Source organism: Eurosta solidaginis, chromosome 2 (assembly GCF_040869045.1).
Source record: "Eurosta solidaginis isolate ZX-2024a chromosome 2, ASM4086904v1, whole genome shotgun sequence".
Taxonomy (NCBI): domain Eukaryota; kingdom Metazoa; phylum Arthropoda; class Insecta; order Diptera; family Tephritidae; genus Eurosta; species Eurosta solidaginis.
In genome coordinates this window covers 12903978-12922731 of record NC_090320.1, presented here as the reverse complement: position 1 = coordinate 12922731, position 18754 = coordinate 12903978, and the positions used below count along the sequence as shown (strand labels likewise).

The 18754-nt window shown below is 37.8% G+C and overlaps 1 protein-coding gene across 3 annotated transcripts in view; it reads right to left on the bottom strand.

Annotated features, from left to right (window-relative positions):
- Positions 1-18754, bottom strand: part of LOC137239311 (alpha-tocopherol transfer protein-like) — a 152298-nt gene that overhangs the window by 116705 nt on the left and 16839 nt on the right. The window contains exon 2 of one of the 3 annotated variants that reach the window (XM_067764451.1): positions 18576-18707. The exons of 1 other annotated variant lie outside the window; for it this stretch is intronic. In XM_067764451.1, the coding sequence (XP_067620552.1) occupies positions 18576-18633 (58 nt within the window). In that variant the 5' untranslated portion in view covers positions 18634-18707. Of the gene's footprint in view, positions 1-18575; positions 18708-18754 lie in introns of those variants that run through there. One more of the 3 variants, XM_067764457.1, reaches the window with a different exon arrangement.

Genomic DNA, 18754 nt, shown 5'->3' with positions numbered 1-18754 from the left:
TCTTTTCCCAGTCCACAAGAAGGGGGATACTGCAAACTGCACCAACTATCGCGGAATCAGCCTTCTTAATATCGCATATAAGGTCCTGTCAAGTGTATTGTGTGAAAGATTGAAGCCCACCGTGAATCAACTGATTGGACCTTATCAGTGCGGCTTCAGACCTGGTAAATCTACCATCGACCAGATTTTCACAATGCGCCAAATCTTGGAAAAAACCCGCGAAAAAAGAATCGACACACATCACCTCTTCGTCGATTTTAAAGTCGCCTTCGGCAGCACGAAAAGGAGCTGCCTATATGCCGCTATGTCTGAATTTGGTTTCCCCGCAAAACTTATACGGCTGTGCAAAATTGCGTTGAGCAACACGATCAGCTCAGTCTGAATTGGAAGGACCTCTCCGAGCCGTTCGAAACTAAACGAGGTTTCAGACAGTGTGACCCCCTATCTTTAATTTGATGCCAGAAAAAAAATATACTAGCTGCAGAACTTAACCGCTCTGGAATAATATTCTATAAAAGCGTGCAATTACTGGCGTATGCTGATGACATTGATATCATCGGCCTAAACACCCGCGCCGTTAGTTCTGCTTACTCCAAACTGGAAAAAGAAGCGGTAAAGATGGGTTTGATGGTGAATGAGGACAAAACGAAGTACCTGCTGTCATCGAGCAAAGAGTCAGCGCATACGCGCCTTGGGAACCACGCTACTGTTGGCAGCCATAATTTCGAAATAGTAAAAGACCAGCATCAACACTAGCAACAACATCAGCTCTGAAATACAGAAAGTGTTTCTATCGGAACCCGCCTATGGAAGGTAGAGGGGGCCCCCACTCCGTTGGAAGGACAGGTGGAAAACGATTTAAACTCCCTTGGTGTGACCAATTGGCGCCGGTTGGCGGAGCGAAGGAGCGACTGGTGCGCCTTGTTGTTAAGTAAAATTTGTCGATTAGGGTTTGTTAGATGGGAATATCTTATCCAAATTTTAATAGATTTATTATATCCAGGAACTCTTAAACGCAAAGTTATATATGGTCGCTTTAAAGTTTTGATTTATTTTGTACTTTTGTTCTATTTCTTCTATAAAACTAACATTTAATGACCTAAAAATTGATGGAAGAACAAACAGAGGGCAAGTCATATCAGATTTTGAAAAATTACGGGCATTGGGTCTTTATTTTACTTTCTGTCTCTCATTTAAGGAATGTAAAATCTCCCCTTTGCTTCTTTAAGTTTTGCATACTTTCACAAGCATTAACAAATTTATTCTATTTTTGTATACTTACTTACATTTGTAAGTAATTTGTATACGTACTTACATTTTTGAGGTACCCACAATTGCTGCTTCAAATATTGTAATATCCGCTCAGGCCGCTGCCCATGTTCTCTTTTGTGCAGGTTAAAATGTGTGAAAATTTCGAGTCCGTTACCCAAGGACTTGCCCATATGTATTTGCAAAGTGTGTTATTAAGTTGACATGTGTACAACGCATGTACTTTTAATGAAAATAACAAACGATACACTTATTTAGCATTATCTGTTTTGACACGTGTAAATAAAAAATAAGATTTCAGGAATAACAACTTAATTTAAAGCTACACAAAGTCAATCTTGTTATACTCAGCGTGCTTTGCACTTAGATTGTATTAGAGGTTTACGCCGATCACTTTATCGGCGGCGACGTGGACGTCGCGCCGTCATACGCCGGCATTCTTACTTCAAAAAGCTTAATTTTTCAGTTTAAAAAAGGTTTTGTTTGTATGTATTTAAGGAAATCAACGTTTTGGCCAATGCGGAAAGATCCGGAGTTCTTGCCTCAAAATCTCGTGGATCGTTCCAAAATTTCAGGAGTGGCTCCTTGCGGAGAGACTGATCTTCGTTCATTTACTCCAGGAAGCCTTCGAACCTAACCCCGGTCTAAGGGCCTGGCACTGCTGCGTCTGCCGAAAAAATTCAAGTACTTAAAATGGTCACACTTTTTCCTGTATGTCTCGTGCAAAGCGCAGTTTCACCGAAGGAGATGTTCTGGGCTAACTCCTAATACTCGTTGTCGACACGATTTCTTTACACCATTTGTGGCTCCTTACTGGTCACGCACAAAGGTCACTTACGGTTGCTATTAATGGTCTTTCAATACGCATGACTCTCGCGGCACAGTTTTAACGATTATCACCGACGCTGTCCTATTGATTAACGCACCAAACTGTTTTTTCGGCTGTTTTAAGAACTATAAATCCCGATGTGTGAACAGAAGCAATCCTGTCTACCACCAGTCGCTACCACGCCTTCCGCCCTCACACCACATGCTATCACAGAAGCTATAGGAATACGACTTCGAACTCATACCTTCGCCGACGTCACTTTTTTAGAAGCTCTAGGTGTAGCTCCGAAGACTCTAAAGAATTTTTTTTCGCGCTATGCTGCCGAGACTACCAGAGAAACACCTTGAAACGTTGGGGAGTAACTATTCGGCCAATGATGCTGCCCTCGAAATCATAAGCAGGCCAAGTGGATATCATTGCGTAACTCATGGGTGAAAATATTATAATCCTAATTAATTTAAATTTTACACCCTGGATACATTTTTTTAAATGCAGACCAAAATTTCCAGATGTTTGCGTTCGAAACATTGATTTCAATAGCCTTCGTTAAACCAAAGCCTCATTTTAGAATGAAAGTCGACCGATTTAAAGTTGAAAGATGTTAAGATTATATGCCCAGGACAAACTGTTCTTTTCCGGCCTTTGGAAACAAGAATTCATTATGAATAACCGCGTAGCTTCAGTTTTTAGACCAGTTCGACTATCCCCTACGTTAGGGTAGTAGAACACCACTTTTGCTTCACCACTTTGAGTGTTCTTGCGAGGGACAAAGCCTCATCTGGTAAATATATTGTGGCGAATGTTCACATAACATGGCTGTTGAATGATGAAGTTTTAAAATCAAAATTAACATTTCAGACGCTATTTTAAAGTTTCGCAAATAAACAACGGATTTTTGAATATAAGGCCAAGTGATTTTTCTAACCCTTCTCATACGTACATATATCTTCAACTTAAGTTTGAGGTGGGAATCATTGCAAAGGAGCGTTTAAGCCCCTGGAACCTACTAAAGGATTTTGCATCACTGATTTCGCTTATTATTTTAGCCAATCGGAATATAGAATTTTTTGTGAAAATCAGTACTTTTTTCGGGAAACTTGCTTTTTTAAACACTTAAGGACAATTTGAAAACATGCTCGACTTGTGTCATTTTATTTGAATGCATTGCTCCTTATTATTTTTTTTAAAGAATTATGCAAAGTGAGCATTTACATTTTTTATATAACTTTTCTTTTAGTGTTTTGTTTTAATAACTTGGTGAATTTGGTGATACGAAATCCGTGATCAGCCGGCATGGAAAGCGCCTGTTTTTTTAAATAACTTTTAAACTGCCAGTGATGCGCATCCGTTGATACCCATTTCGACAATATCGGACCAATTTTCGACATGAACAATAAATGACTTAGACAGTCTTAAATGAGTAGAAAATATAGTACCGCGCCGGACGCCGCCGCTGCGCCGATTATTTCGACATTCGGCTCAAAAAAAATCTCTCGTAATAAAATTCGAAAACGTAATTTATCTGAAATGAACTGTACAAGTCAAACTCACGCTGAGTATATAATATTCGGTTATATCCAAACTTAGACACACTTACTTATTTTTTGTTTGTTTTAATTAGCTGAACAAACAGATTTTGCTCTATCAAAAAAACAAACCAAATGTGTTTATTTATTATATTAATTTATTCTAGCGAAATGAAATGACGCATTTTGCTATACTTTTTTAAAACAAAATTTCTTTGGAATTGTTTGTTTATTTATATGTGGGCGAATCCCAAATAAGGTCCACGAACCGAAAATCAAAAGTGGTCAGACTTAGGATTAAAGGTCAAATATGTGTATGATGTGGAAATGATGATGTCCCTCATCCTGGATAGAGAAACATAATTTCCAAGAAAGGCTTCATCAGTTTTGCAAATTTGAATGTTTTACTAACAAAATATAACGTCCTTTCTTTATATTGTGGCGCTGTTAATCCTAGATATATATTTTGGATTTTAATAAAATGTTGTCTATATTTTTATGTAGTATTTAAAAAACTTTGGAAAACGGAGGTTTTATAAATTGATCCTGCCCTTATCCAAATTATTTTTCTAGTACCCAAACGTCGACTTGAAATTAAAAAAGCTTTCAGATGTTAAATAGGTCTGTTTACTGATATTTTTCCGGTAAGTTCGGGTAATATCTTTTATTGGTGTCTAAAATGTGTCAAGTCCACTACCTCTCTTCCATTAGTTCATCCATATATTGGCCTATAACTTTATTTTGTTTAGCCAACGAACAAAACTTATATATTGTCAGAAAGAGGGCATTTTGGGATTTCAGCAGTGTATAAACTGTTAATTTATTCTTGGAGGTGTTAGAGTAATCTTACAAAATACGAAAATTTAAATTGTTTTATATATTTTTAATTTAAAAAAGGATTATCTGAGGAAAATCTAAAATCAGTTCTGATTTCAACAAGATATGTTGTATGTTTTAAAGATTAATGTATGTTTTATTGGTGTGTTCAACAATTTCATATGAAGACACAAAAGAAAGCAGTACAAATTAGCTTGCTTTTTTCTTGTGAATCTTATCTGCCTGAAAAAAAATATATATATATAAATATTTGTCGAATAGGATTTGCTATATGGGAATACCTTATTCAAATTTCAATGGATTTATTATATTCGGGAGCTTTGAAGTTTTGATTTATTTTGTACTTTTGTTCTATTTCTTCTATAAAACTAACATTTAATGACCTAAAAACTGATCGAAAACTAAACAGAGGGAAAGTTATATACCAGTATACTTCTTCGCTTATGAAAAGAGGGTTTTGGGCCCTTAGCCCGGACTTTGAGCGCGTATTCGAAATTCCAGGGATGCAGATTTTGTTTACGCTATTAGACCTAAAACTTGATGTCTCGCAAAGAATATATTTTCAGTGTCATTTAGTGTAGTTCATTGAGAAAAAATTGTCGCATCCATAACCTTACTTAAGCGTTTTAAAAAGATATTTCAGATTTCGAAAATATACGGGCAATTGGGTCTTTATTTTACCTTCTGTCTCTCTCTCCCCTTAACTTATTCAAGTTTTGTATACTTTCACAAGCATTAAAAAATTGCCTCTATTTCTTGTCGCGTCCGAACTTCATCATATATGGTCATATATATGTACTTACAGTTTTGAGGTAACCACAATTGTTGCTTCAACTATTGTAATATCCGCTCAGGCCGCTGCCCGTGTTCTCTTTTGTGCAGGTTAAAATGTGTGCGAATTTCGAGTCCGTTACCAAGGACTTGCCCGTATCTATTTGCAAAGTGTGTTATTAAGTTGACATGTGTACACGAATGTACTTTTAATGAGAAGAACAAACGGTACACTTAATTAGCTTTATCTGTTTTGGCACGTGTAAATAAAAAATAAGATTTCAGGAATAACAAAAATACATCTCAACTTATGTTAAAGCTACACAAAGTCTATCTTGTTATAGTCAGCGTGCTTTGCACTTAGATTGTATTAACTCTGGTAGCATAACGGGTATAAACGAATATATAGACTTCCATATATCAAAATGCTGAGGATGAAAAAGGGAATTGATTTAGCCATGCCCGTCTATTCGTCCGTCCATCTGTCGGTGCACACGATAACTTGAGTAAATATTGAGAATAAAATATTGAAATTTGGTATATGGGTTCCCTGGCGCTAATCTCCCATCGCCACTAAAAATTAGGGAAATCGGATGGTAACCACGCCCACTTTTTACATACATAACATTTTGAAAAACACATAAAACCTGATTATTGAACTGATATTAAGACTCTTGATTATTTTTGAAAATGGGCGCGGCACTGCCCACTTGTGATAAAATCAATTTTACAAATGTTAATCATAAATCAAAAACCGTTAAACCTATCATAACAAAATTCAACAGAGAGGTTACAAAATTCAACAGAGAGGTTGCCTTTACTATGAAAAATGCTTCAAAGAAATCGGTGGAGGACTACGCCTACTTTTATATAAAAGATTTTTAAAAGAGTCGTGGACGAATAAAATAAGCTATATCTTTGCAAAAAAGAGCTTTATATCACTGGTGTTTCATTTTCTAACTGAAATTATAACAAGAAAAATATTAATTTTTGAAAATGGACGTGGCACCGCCCCTTTTATGACAAAATAACTGTGCTATGTTTCGGGAGCCATAACTCGAAGAAATATTAAGGGAAGGTAATAAGATTGGGTACATATATTTTCCTTATAGCTGGAACTATTTGTAGAAAAAATGGACGGGATCGGTTAAAAACCACGCCAACTTTTATATAAAAATGAACTGTACAATTCAAACTCACGCTGAGTATATAATATTCGGTTATATCCAAACTTAGACACACCGGTGGTGTGATGGTAGCGTGCTTCGCCTATCGCGCCGTATGCCCTGGGTTCAACTCCCGGGCAAAGCAAGATCAAAAATTTTAGAAATAAGATTTTTCAATTAGAAGAAAATTTTTCTAAGCGGGGTCGCCCCTCGGCAGTGTCTGGCAAGCGCTCCGATTGTATTTCTGCCATGAAAAGCTCTCAGTGAAAACTCATCTGCCTTGCAGATGCCGATCGGAGGCGGCATAAAACATGTAGGTCCCGTCCGGCCAATTTGTAGGGAAAAATCAAGAGGAGCACGACGCAAATTGGAAGAGAAGCTCGGCCTTAGATCTCTTCGGAGGTTATCGCGCCTTACATTTATTTATTTTTTTAATTAGCTGAACAAACAGATTTTGCTCTATCAAAAAACAAACCAAATGTGTTTATTTATTTTATTAATTTATTCTAGCGAAATGAAATGACGCATTTTGACATACTTTTTCAAAACAAAATTTCTTTGGAATTGTTGGTTTATTTATATGTGGGCGAATCCCAAATATTGGGATTGGTACAGATTCCCGGCTGGTTGATGTCCTCGTCAAAGCAAAATCTGACATCACCGCCATCCAAGAAATGCGTTGGACGAAGCAAGGAAGAAAGAAGATCAAAAATTGTGACATATATTGGAGTGGCCATACGAATAAGCGCAGTTTCGGCGTCGGATTCGTGGTGGGAGAGAGACTTTGTCGCCAAGTTCTGGCGTTCACACCTGTGGACGAATGTCTTGCCCGTCCCCGAATAAAAGCAAAATTGTTTAATATATCATTCATCTGCGCTCATGGGCCGACAGAGGAGAAAGACGATGAGGTGAAAGACACTTTTTATGAACAATTAGACGCACATACGAGCGCTGCCCCCGTCACGATATAAAAGTCGTGCTTGGTGACTTTAACGCCAGGGTGGGCAAAGAAGGTGTTTTTGGCCCTACAGTCGGAAAGTTCAGCCTACACAATGAAACTTCTCCTAACGGACTGAGGCTGATTGACTTTGCTGGTGCTCGAAACATGGTCATATCCAGCACGAGGTTCATGCATAAAAAGATACATCAAGCTACATGGCTGTCTCCTGATCGAAATACTCGCAATCAGATCGATCACGTTGTGATAGACGGACGGCATGCCTCCAGTGTTTTAGATGTGCGCACGATCCGAGGACCTAACATCGACTCGGACCATTATCTCCTTGCAGCCAAAATACGCACCCGCCTCAACGCGGCTAAAACCAAGGAACAAAAAACACAAGGGAAGCTAGACGTCGAAAAGCTTCAATCACAACAGACTGCCAATGATTTCGCAACTCGACTCTCACACCTGTTCTCTGAGAGCACAACTCATCCTGAAGGAATACAGGAGTAGTGGGAGCATATTTCCAAAGCACTTCGTACTGCCGCCGAGGAAAAAATTGGTTACCGGCGACCACGAAAAAACAACTGGTACGATGGAGAATGCCGCGTTGCAACTGAAAGAAAAGACGCTGCCTACAGGGCTACGTTAAAAGCGAGCGCGACAAGAGGAGTGTGTGAACGCTATCGTGAGTTAAAAAAGGAAGCGAGACGCCTTTTCAGGAAGAAAAAAGCAGAAGCAAAAAGGCGTGAGTGCCAGGAGCTTGAGCTGCTAGCCACCAGGAATAACGCCCGAAAATTTTACCAAAAAATACGGCGACAGACGGAAGGTTTTAAGACCGGGGCAAACTCCTGTAGGAACGAAAACGGCGACCTTGTAACTGATGTCCAGAGAGTGCTTAGATTATGGAGGGAACACTTCTCTGTTCTCCTTAATGGAGGCAGCAATTCAGCGCGCAGAGATGAAGAACCCGATCCCGCAATCGATGATGATGGAATATATGTCCCCCCGCCCGATTACGACGAAGTTAAAATAGCAATAACCAGATTGAAAAACAACAAGGCCGTGGGTGCTGATGGATTGCCTGCGGAGCTATTCAAGTACGGCGGCGAGGAGTTGGTAAGGCGCATGCAGCAGCTTCTTAGCAAAATATGGGCGGAAGAGTATATGCCCGACGGTTGGAATCTAAGTATTCTTTGCCCAGTCCACAAGAAGGGGGATACTGCAAAATGCACCAACTATCGTGGAATCAGCCTTCTTAATATCGCATATAAGGTCCTTTCAAGTGTATTGTGCGAAAGATTGAAGCCCACCGTGAACCGGCTGATTGGACCTTATCAGTGCGGCTTCAGACCTGGTAAATCTACCATCGACCAGATTTTCACAATGCGCCAAATCTTGGAAAAAACACGTGAAAAAAGAATCGACACACATCACCTCTTCGTCGACTTTAAAGCCGCCTTCGACAGCATGAAAAGAAGCTGCCTATATGCCGCTATGTCTGAATTTGGTTTCCCCGCAAAACTTATACGGCTGTGCAAAATGACGTTGAGCAACACCATCAGCTCAGTCAGAATTGGGAAGGACCTCTCCGAGCCGTTCGAAACTAAATGAGGTTTCAGACAGGGTGACCCCCTATCGTGCGATTTCTTTAATTTGATGCTGGAGAAAATTATACTAGCTGCAGAACTTAACCGCGCTGGAACAATATACTATAAAAGCGTGCAATTACTGGCATATGCTGATAACATTGATATCATCGGCCTAAACACCCGCGCTGTTAGCTCTGCTTACTCCAAACTGGAAAAAGAAGCGGTAAAGATGGGTTTAGGACAAAACGAAGCACCTGCTGTCATCGAGCAAAGAGTCAGCGCATATGCGCCTTGGCAACCACGCTACTGTTGGCAGCCATAATTTCGAAATAGTAAAAGACTTCGTATATTTGGGAACCAGCATCAGCACTAGCAACAACATCAGCATTGAAATCCAGCGAAGAATCAATCTTGCCAATAAATGCTACTTTGGACTAGGTAGGCAATTGAAAAGTAAAGTCCTCTCTCGGCGAACGAAAATCATACTCTACAAGTCACTTATCGTACCCGTCCTGCTATATGGGGCAGAAGCATGGACCATGATAACAGCAGATGAAGCGGCTTTGGGAGTGTTCGAGAGGAACGTCCTTCGAAAGATTTATGGACCTCTACGCGTTGGCGATGGCGAGTACCGAAGAAGATTTAATGATGAGCTGTACGAGCTATACGCAGACATCAACATAGTCCAGCGAATTAAAACGCAGCGGCTGCGCTGGCTAGGCCATGTTATGCGAATGAAAGATGATGCTCCGGCCAAGAAAGTGTTTCTATCGGAACCCGCCTATGGAAGCAGAGGTAGAGGGCGGCCCCCACTCCGTTGGAAGGACCAGGTGGCGACTGGCGCGCCTTGTTGGACGGTCATAACCGTTTAGACAGTTAAGCGCCAATTAAGTAAGTAAGTAAGTAAGAATCCCAAATAATGTCCATCACGAAGCGAAAACCAAAAGGGGTCAGACTTTATTTCTATCACCTAGGATTAAAGGTCAAATATGTGTATGATGTGGAAATGATGATGTCCCTCATCCTGGATAGCGAAACATAATTTCAAAGAAAGGCTTCATGGGTTTTGCAAATTTGATTGTTTTACTAACAAAATATAACGTCCTTTCTTTATATTGTGGCGCTGTTAAACCCATATTTATATTTTGGCTTTTAATAAAATGTTGTCTAGACTTTTATTTAGAATTAAAAAAACGTTGGAAAACGGAGGTTTTATAAATTGATCCTGCCCTTATTCTTATTTTTTTCCTAGTAGGCAAATGTCGAATTGAAATTAAAAAACCTTTCGGATGTTAAATAGGTCTGTTTACTAAAATTTTTCCGGTAAGTTCGGGTAATATTTTTTATTGGTGTCTAAAAATTGTCAAGTCCAATACGTCTCTTCCATTAGTTCATCCATATATTGGCCTATAACTTTATTTTGTTTAGCCAACGAACAAAACTTATATATTGTCAGAAAGAGGGCATTTTGGGATTTCAGCAGTGTATAAACTGCTAAGTAATTGATTCTTGGAGATGTTAGAGAAATCTTACAAAATATGACGAAAATTTAAATTGTATCTCTTTTTTAATTTATATTTCATACGAAGGATTATATGAGCAAATTCTAAAATCAGTTCTGATTTCAACAAGATATGTTGTATGTTTTAGAGATTAATGGATGTTTTATTGGTGTATTCAACAATTTCAGATGAAGACACAAAAGAAAGCAGTACAAACTAGCTTGCTTTTTTCTTGTGAATCTTATCTGCTTGAAAAAAAAAATATATATGGGGTATTCCATCCCATTTCGACCAATTTTGAACCCGACCCCTTTAGAATTGCTTGAAAGTTTTTCTTCTTTTTCTAGCTTACGAAAGACGTTTTTCAGAATTTTTTCATCCAACTCAAAAAAAGTTATGAATTTTTAAAAAAACACCGTTTTTGTTTTCAAAATGCTATAACTTTTTCAAAAATTTACCGTTTGGGACTCGCTTTCGCTGTCAGTCATTAATCCTGGTTATTTTAATCGTAGATTACCATAATATATAAAGAAAAGAATACTTAAAATCATTTTCTTACATTTTTTTGTTATAGAAATAAAATTGTTAAAAAAAAATTTTATTTTTGAAAATATTTTTTTCAATTAAATAAAAAAAAATATAAAAAAAAATCGGCCCACACCGGGATTAGTGGGGATGTTTGCAGAATTGATTGAGGTTTTTTATGAGAAAAAAAAAATGGCGAAATTCGAAAAATTTCGAAAAACTGAAAAATTAAAAAAAAACTTTAAAATTTTTTTTGTATTTTTTCCGAAAAGTACATTTAAAAACAAATTAAAAAAAAAAAAAGATCCCAAACGGTCAATTTTTGAAAAAGTTATAGCATTTTGAAAACAAAAACGGTGTTTTTTTAAAAATTCATAACTTTTTTTGAGTTGGATGAAAAAATTCTGAAAAACGTCTTTCGTAAGCTAGAAAAAGAAGAAAAACTTTCAGCCAATTCTAGAGGGGTCGGGTTCAAAATTGGTCGAAATGGGATGGAATACCCCATATATATATAAATATTTTGTCGACTAGGATTTGTTAGATGGGAATAACTTACCCAAATTTCAATGGATTTATTATGTTCGGGAGCTGTAAAGTTTTGATTTATTTTGTACTTTTGTTCTATTTCTTCTATAAAACTAACATTTAATGACCTAAAAACTGATCGAAAACTAAACAGAGGGAAAGTTATATACCAGTATACTTCTTCGCTTATGAAAAGAGGTTTTTGGGCCCTTATCCCGGACTTTGAGGGCGTATTCGAAATTCCAGGGATGCAGATTTTGTTTACTCTATTAGACCTAAAACTTGATTTCTCGCAAAGAATATATTTTCAGTATCATTTAGTGTAATTCATTGAGAAAAAATTGTCGCATCCATAACCTTACTTAAGCGTTTTAAAAAGATATTTCAGATTTCGAAAATATACGGGCATTGGGTCTTTATTTTACCTTCTGTCTCTCTCTCCCCTTAACTTCTTCAAGTTGTTTATACTTTCACAAGCATTAAAAAATTTCTTATATTTCTTGTCGCGTCCGAACCTCATCATATATGGTCATATATATGTACTTACATTTTTGAGGTAACCACAATTGTTGCTTCAAATATTGTAATATCCGCTCAGGCCGCTGCCCATGTTCTCTTTTGTGCAGGTTAAAATATGTGCGAATTTCGAGTCCGTTACCAAGGACTTGCCCATATCTATTTGCAAAGTGTGTTATTAACCGTTTAGACGGTTAAGCGCCAATTAAGTAAGTAAGTAAGTTATTAAGTTGACATGTGTACAATGAAAGTACTTTTAATGAAAAGAACAAACGGCACACTTAATTAGCTTTATCTGTTTTGACACGTGTAAAAAAAAAAATAAGATTTCAGGAATAACAAAAATACATCTCAACTTAAGTTAAAGCTACACAAAGTCTATCTTGTTATACTCAGCGTGCTTTTCACTTCGATTGTATTAACTCAGGTAACATAACGGGCATAAACGAATCGAGATAAATATAGACTTCCATACATCAAAATGCTGAGGATGAAAAAGGGAATTGATTTAGCCATGCCCGTCGATCCGTCCGTCCATCTGTCGGTGGACACGATAACTTGAGTAAATATTGAGAATAAAATATTGCAATTTGGTATATGGGTTCCCTGGCGCTAATCTCCCATCGCTATTAAAAATTAGGGAAATCGGATGGTAACCACGCCACTTTTTACATATATAACATTTTGTAAAACATATAAAACCTGATTATTGAACTGATATTAAGACTCTTGATTATTTTTGAAAATGGGTGCGGCACTGCCCACTTGTGATAAAATCAATTTTACAAATATGTATTATTAATCATAAATCAAAAACCCCCAAACATATCACAACAAAAAAATCGGTAGAGGACCACGCTTACTTTTATATAAAAGATTTTTAAAAGAGTCGTGGACGAATAAAGTAAGCTACTTCTTTGCAAAAAAGGGCTTTATATCACTGGTGTTTCATTTTCCAACTGAAATTATAACAAGAAAAAATATTAATTTTTGGAAATGGACGTCTCACCGCCCCTTTTATGACAAAATAATTGTACTAAGTTTCGGGAGCCATAACTCGAAGAAAAATTAAGGGAACGTAATAAGATTGGGTGCACATATTTTCCTTATAGCAGGAAATATTTGTAGAAAAAATGGACGGGATCGGTTAAAAACCACGCCTACTTTTATATAAAAGGTGTTTAAAAGGGTCATAGACTAGAATAATAAGCTATATCTTAGCGAAAAATAGTTTTGTATCAATGAGTTTTATTCTTAGAGGAAATTAGGACACATTTTTTTTAAAAAATTCTGATCAAGCATTACAAAACATTTCTACAGCCTCAAAAAAAAAAAAAAAAATAAATCTCTCCTAATAAAATTCGAAAAAGTAATTTATATGAAATGAACTGTGTTCACGCACATGAACCTTTTTCTCAACACAAAGGGTGGCAACCTCTCAAGCATAAAGTGTTGGCTGCGATTGAGAATTGTCAAATAACACGATCAACACGTGTTCTTCTTCTGCATTTCGCTATGCCACAAAAATTCGCTTAATGTTCTCCTGGCAAAGGATTCTTTAACGTCGACTGAAGTGTCAGAGTTAACTCTTAGGCTACGTAGATTTGAGTCGTTAACCAACAGATTCGAGGACTTGCAAAATCAGATAGAGGTGCTAAATGCGAGCAATTTGCATGCCGAGATTGATAAGCATGATTATATTGAACAACAATTCATAATAAACATTTCTCTTGCTTAAACATTAGTTCAAAAGTTTGATTTAAGTCATTCTGATGCAAATGAACGCCCGGTTGTGAATAACTCCTCTGTTACACCTTATGAACATCAGGGAGCAAATTTTAAACTACCTCAAATACAGATTGTAAAATTTGACGGATCTTATTTCCGCTGGCTTGAGTTTCGAGACACCTTTGTATCATTGATTCATAACAACAATCGCATAGCAGCTATTTACAAATTTCATTACCTCCTTTCATACCTAGCCGGCGATGCCTCTAATGTTGTTGTTCCGATGCCAATTATGGCACTTATCGAAGTTACTATGCGAACGTCAAGCAATGCGAACAAAGGCGTCAGGCCGCTTGGAGCCACCAGCAAATCAGAGTACCCAAAAACAAATTCGTTTGCGTGCATGAACTCCTATGATGGCAAAGGCGGGGATTCATCCTATTCGTGTTTTCTTTGCAGAGGTGATCATCGAATTTATGATTGTGCAAAATTTAAAGCTCTAAGTGTGCAATATCGAATAGCTACGGCAAACAAATTTCTATTATGTCTCAACTGTTTGCGGTATGGCCATAAGGTGCACAGTTGCCGACTTGGCCCCTGTCGCGATTGTAAAGGCAGACATAATACCATTTTGCATGCACCGTCTCAGGGTGCGTTTAGTTCAAACAAAGGTACCAACAAATTTGCTACGCTTGAAACGGTCTAATCAGGATTCTTCACAAGTTTTGTTATCCGCTGCTCTAGTTAATATATCGAACCCTCTTAAAAATCAATCCTTAAATGTGAGAGCTCTGTTGGACTGTGGTAGTCAATCCTCCTTTAAAGGAAAAACTTGACCTGCAAACAAACAGCTCAAATATTATAAACATTGTGGGTATCGGGGACAATGAAACCAATGGCTTAATTGAAACATGCAGTGCCCACCTTACTTCGTTAACCGAGCTCTTCAAGATCACACAATCGTTTTTGGTGTTGCCTAAGCTAACGGGTGATCTTCCAAGATATACCATAGATCCAAAACGATTTCAAGTGCCCAAGACCATGCAACTTGCAGACCCTTCTTTCAATGACCATTCTTATCGGAGCCGAAATATTTTGGGACATTATTGGCGATAAGCAATCTTCACTCGGCCGTGAAGGTCCTATACTAAGGAGTTCCAAATTCGGTTGGCTAATCTCAGGTCCGACACAAAATAAGGTCCTGCCCAAGTCCAGGTATATTCAGTGCCACCAGGCCAATGCTTCAATAAGCTTTCAATCGATCAATAAACAATTAGCCACGTTTTGGGAGTTGGAAGAGATCCAGCCTAGCCATTGTACTTTGAGCCCGAGTGAACGAGAATGCGAGGAACATTTTCTATACAACACCCATCGTTTAGAGTCTGGTAGGTTTTCAGTCGGGTTGCCGCTAAAATACACTCCAGACTGTCTAAGCGATTATTACCATCTAGCCATGAAACGCCTGCTGCAACTAGAACAACGCTTTCGTAAAAGGCCGGGCATTAAAGGCCGGGCATAATGTAAACCAACACAAGTAAATACTGGCAGGTGACGTGGAAAATATGTACCGTCAATTTTTGTTTAATGACGCAAACAGGCAATTGGAGATGATCCTTTGGAGGGAGCATGAATCTACGCCTATTAAAACGCTCATGCTGAATACCGTGACATACGGGATGGTCAGCTCTAGCTTTCTTAGTACACGCTGTCTATAGCAATTAGGAGAAGAGTGTGAAGGCGATACCATCAAAACCATTATCCAACATGATTTTATGGTTGACGATCTAATCACTGGAAGTGACAGTGAAGACACGCTAATTTACATTCAACAAGCCGTCACACAAGCTTTAAAGCGAGGATGCCTCAATTTAAGAAAATTTAAAAGCAACTTACCCAGCTCCACTTATGCATTTGCCTCAGCTGAAAGCAACCTCTTGTTTAGCCTTTTAATCTACAAGTACACTAGGAATAGGATGGGAACCAAATACAAACGAATTATTTTTCCCCATTCAGAGGGTACTTCCTACATACAACGATCATTTAACTAAACGCTCCTTTAGGCCTACTAAGCCCATGTATTGTACAAAGCAAATTACTGCTACAGAGACTATGGAGCGAAAAAATCGATTGGGATAATTCAGTTCCAAATGAAGTACAAAGCGCATGGAAAAAGTTTGTTCTATCGCTACCGGCCCTTCTCGAAATCAGGATTCCTCGACGCACAATGTGTGATAATCCCATCTCAGTAGAACTGCATTCTTTCAGTGACGCTTCGCAGCATGCTTATGGGGCACGCACTTATCTCAAATCGACAAATTGCCGTAATGAAGAGACAGTCGATCTACTATGTTCAAAATCAAAAGTAGCCCCTATTAAGCCGACAACCATACCTAGCCTAGAGCTTTGTGCAAGCTTGCTCGCAGCGAAATTGTGCGAAGCCGTATTAAAGCCTGTGCGTTGTGAAATAAGTCATAAAGTACATTGGTGTGACTACCGTAGTACTAGGATGGCTTAACACCAGCCCCCAAACACTAAAGGCATTCGTTGCAAATAGGGTTGTCGAAATTATTGACTTAACCGATGTATCCTCTTGGCGGTGTGTTCCTACTCATCTTAACCCTGCCGATCTCATTTCAAGGGGAATCAGTCCAGACCTTATTTCTAGTAAACCTATTTCAAGTCGACGTTTCCTTACTAGAAAAATAATAATGATAAGGGCCGGATCAATTTATAAAACCTCCGTTTTCCAAAGTTTTTTTTAATTCTAAATAAAAGTCTAGACAAAATTATATTAAAAGCAAAAATATAAATCTGGGTTTAACAGCGTCACAATATAAAGAAAGGACGTTAATTTTGTTAGTAAAACAATCAAATTTGCAAAACCGATCGAGATCAAGCCTTTCTTTGAAATTGTGTTTCTCTGTCTAGAATGGGGGACATCATCATTTCCACATCATACACATATTTGACCTTTAATCCTAAGTGATAGAAATAAAGTCTGACCACTGAGCTACACGACGGAACAGTTCTGCGAAACATGCTTCGCCTTTCCCGTACTGCTGTACGAGCTTTAGGCAGTAATGAACACGGTGCAGCAATAAAACCTGCTAGGGCTGCGTGTTTGGGTACTAATCATATATATTATTTCTAATTGCTATTTTTATGTACGAGTCCCTTTTTTGCTCTTATTTGGAATCCAAATCTATAAATAAAATTTTGGTTTTAAAGATGGAGATTCGGGCTATTAGCGAGCTTTGGACAATTTTGGTTATAGTACTTTTGTTTAGCTCTGTTTTATTAAAATTATTTATTAAAAATAAACGATTGTGAGCACACAAAGAAATCTATTTGTACTATGGCGCTATTGTGAATATTTGCACTGCATTACCGGCAGTTGCTACCATACGTCAGATGGCAGCGCAAGCTGTTCGCTGTTCGTTTTAACCCAGATAACCCTAATGTCCTATATGTAAGACACCAATTTCATGTCGACTCACGCATGCGCCAGATGACCAGGAAATAACGGCATGCAGTAGAAATTGCGCAACAGCGTTAGTAAGTGTTTACAGTCCCTCAGTGAGAGAAGTGCTCATTGTCCTATTCAGAAAATTAGTAATTTTGAAAAATGCAAAATTATAACATACGATTTCAAAAGTGAGTTAAAATTTATATGACAAAATTTAACAAGTATATTTTTTTTATTAAAAAATTATAGAGAAATAAATTAGTTTTCAAATGTGTAAAATTATAGTTCAATACATTGAAAATTAGATAGCAGTAAAAATGAGCAAATGCTAGTGTCCTACATATAGGACATTAGGAAGGTAGGGGTTGCAGGGGTCTCTCGCTTCATGAGGTTCTTGTTTTGTTGGAAGATGGTGAAGAAAACACTGGCGACATCGATGTAGTGATTTTGTTTCCTCCAGTTAATGCAAACGACGAAGATTCTCGTCCTGAGGAAGCTTTTGGCTTAAATAATTTTCCATCTGCCCAACTGCAAGCGCCAGCAGAAATAAAATTTAGTGCAGCCGGGTCTGAAAGCTCATCCGATGAGTCGGACGATAATATACCGTTATATATGTAGAACAACCGCATTTGATTTACATGTATAACTCTAACATGGGAGGAGTGGACCGTTCTGACCAAAACATAAGCTTGTATAGGACTTCAATCAGGGGCAAAAAATGGTACCTGCCTTTCCTAGCCCACTGCATTGATATGGCGCTCCAAAACGCTTAGATCATACATCGCGAACGGGGCGGAAGTTTTTACCAACTGAGCTTTAGGCATGCAGTGGCTACCATGCTGGTGACTACCCATCGAAAGCAGTCAACCTACCCAAAAGGCCATGCAAGTTGCTCCAAAGAAGCCGAGATTCGCTATGACCGTATGGATCATCTTGTAGAGCCACAGGAAAAACAAAGCCGATGTGGTTATTGCCATCAAAAAACCATTACAAGATGTGTAAAATGAAATATTAGAGTACACACCAAGTGTTTTGTAAACTTCCTTTCCAATAAATAAAAATATGTTTTTATCCCTTATATTCCTAATGTCATATATATGTATAGGGCACCTCTAAAATAATAAACAAAATTTTTTTTTTTAAGTATCAGAGTCTCTTTCAATAGCGGTTTTAAACAGACATTTCCAAAAAAAATCAAAAGTTTTCGCCTGAGTAACTTTTAGGGTTATCTGGGTTAATTGATTGATGGAACAGCTAATTTCTGTTGATATTTGATAAGAGGATATTATATTGGTTGCGCAAGATGCGCACGGGTCCGGCTCGTTCTAATTTATTACACATCACTTACAAGGTAACTTTTTTGTGATTTTTTTAGCTTACCTTTTGTGACGCCGCCATGAAGATGATTTACCGGAATTTCTGCACTTATCATTGCCATCTTTGTGTTGTATATTTAATATTTTATTTTTTGTTGTAGCTGTGCTTTTAATGTTTGCAATGAAACTGGTTATTCTTGTAAATATTTAAGCAGCAAGCAATTACATGCATACAATTTAACG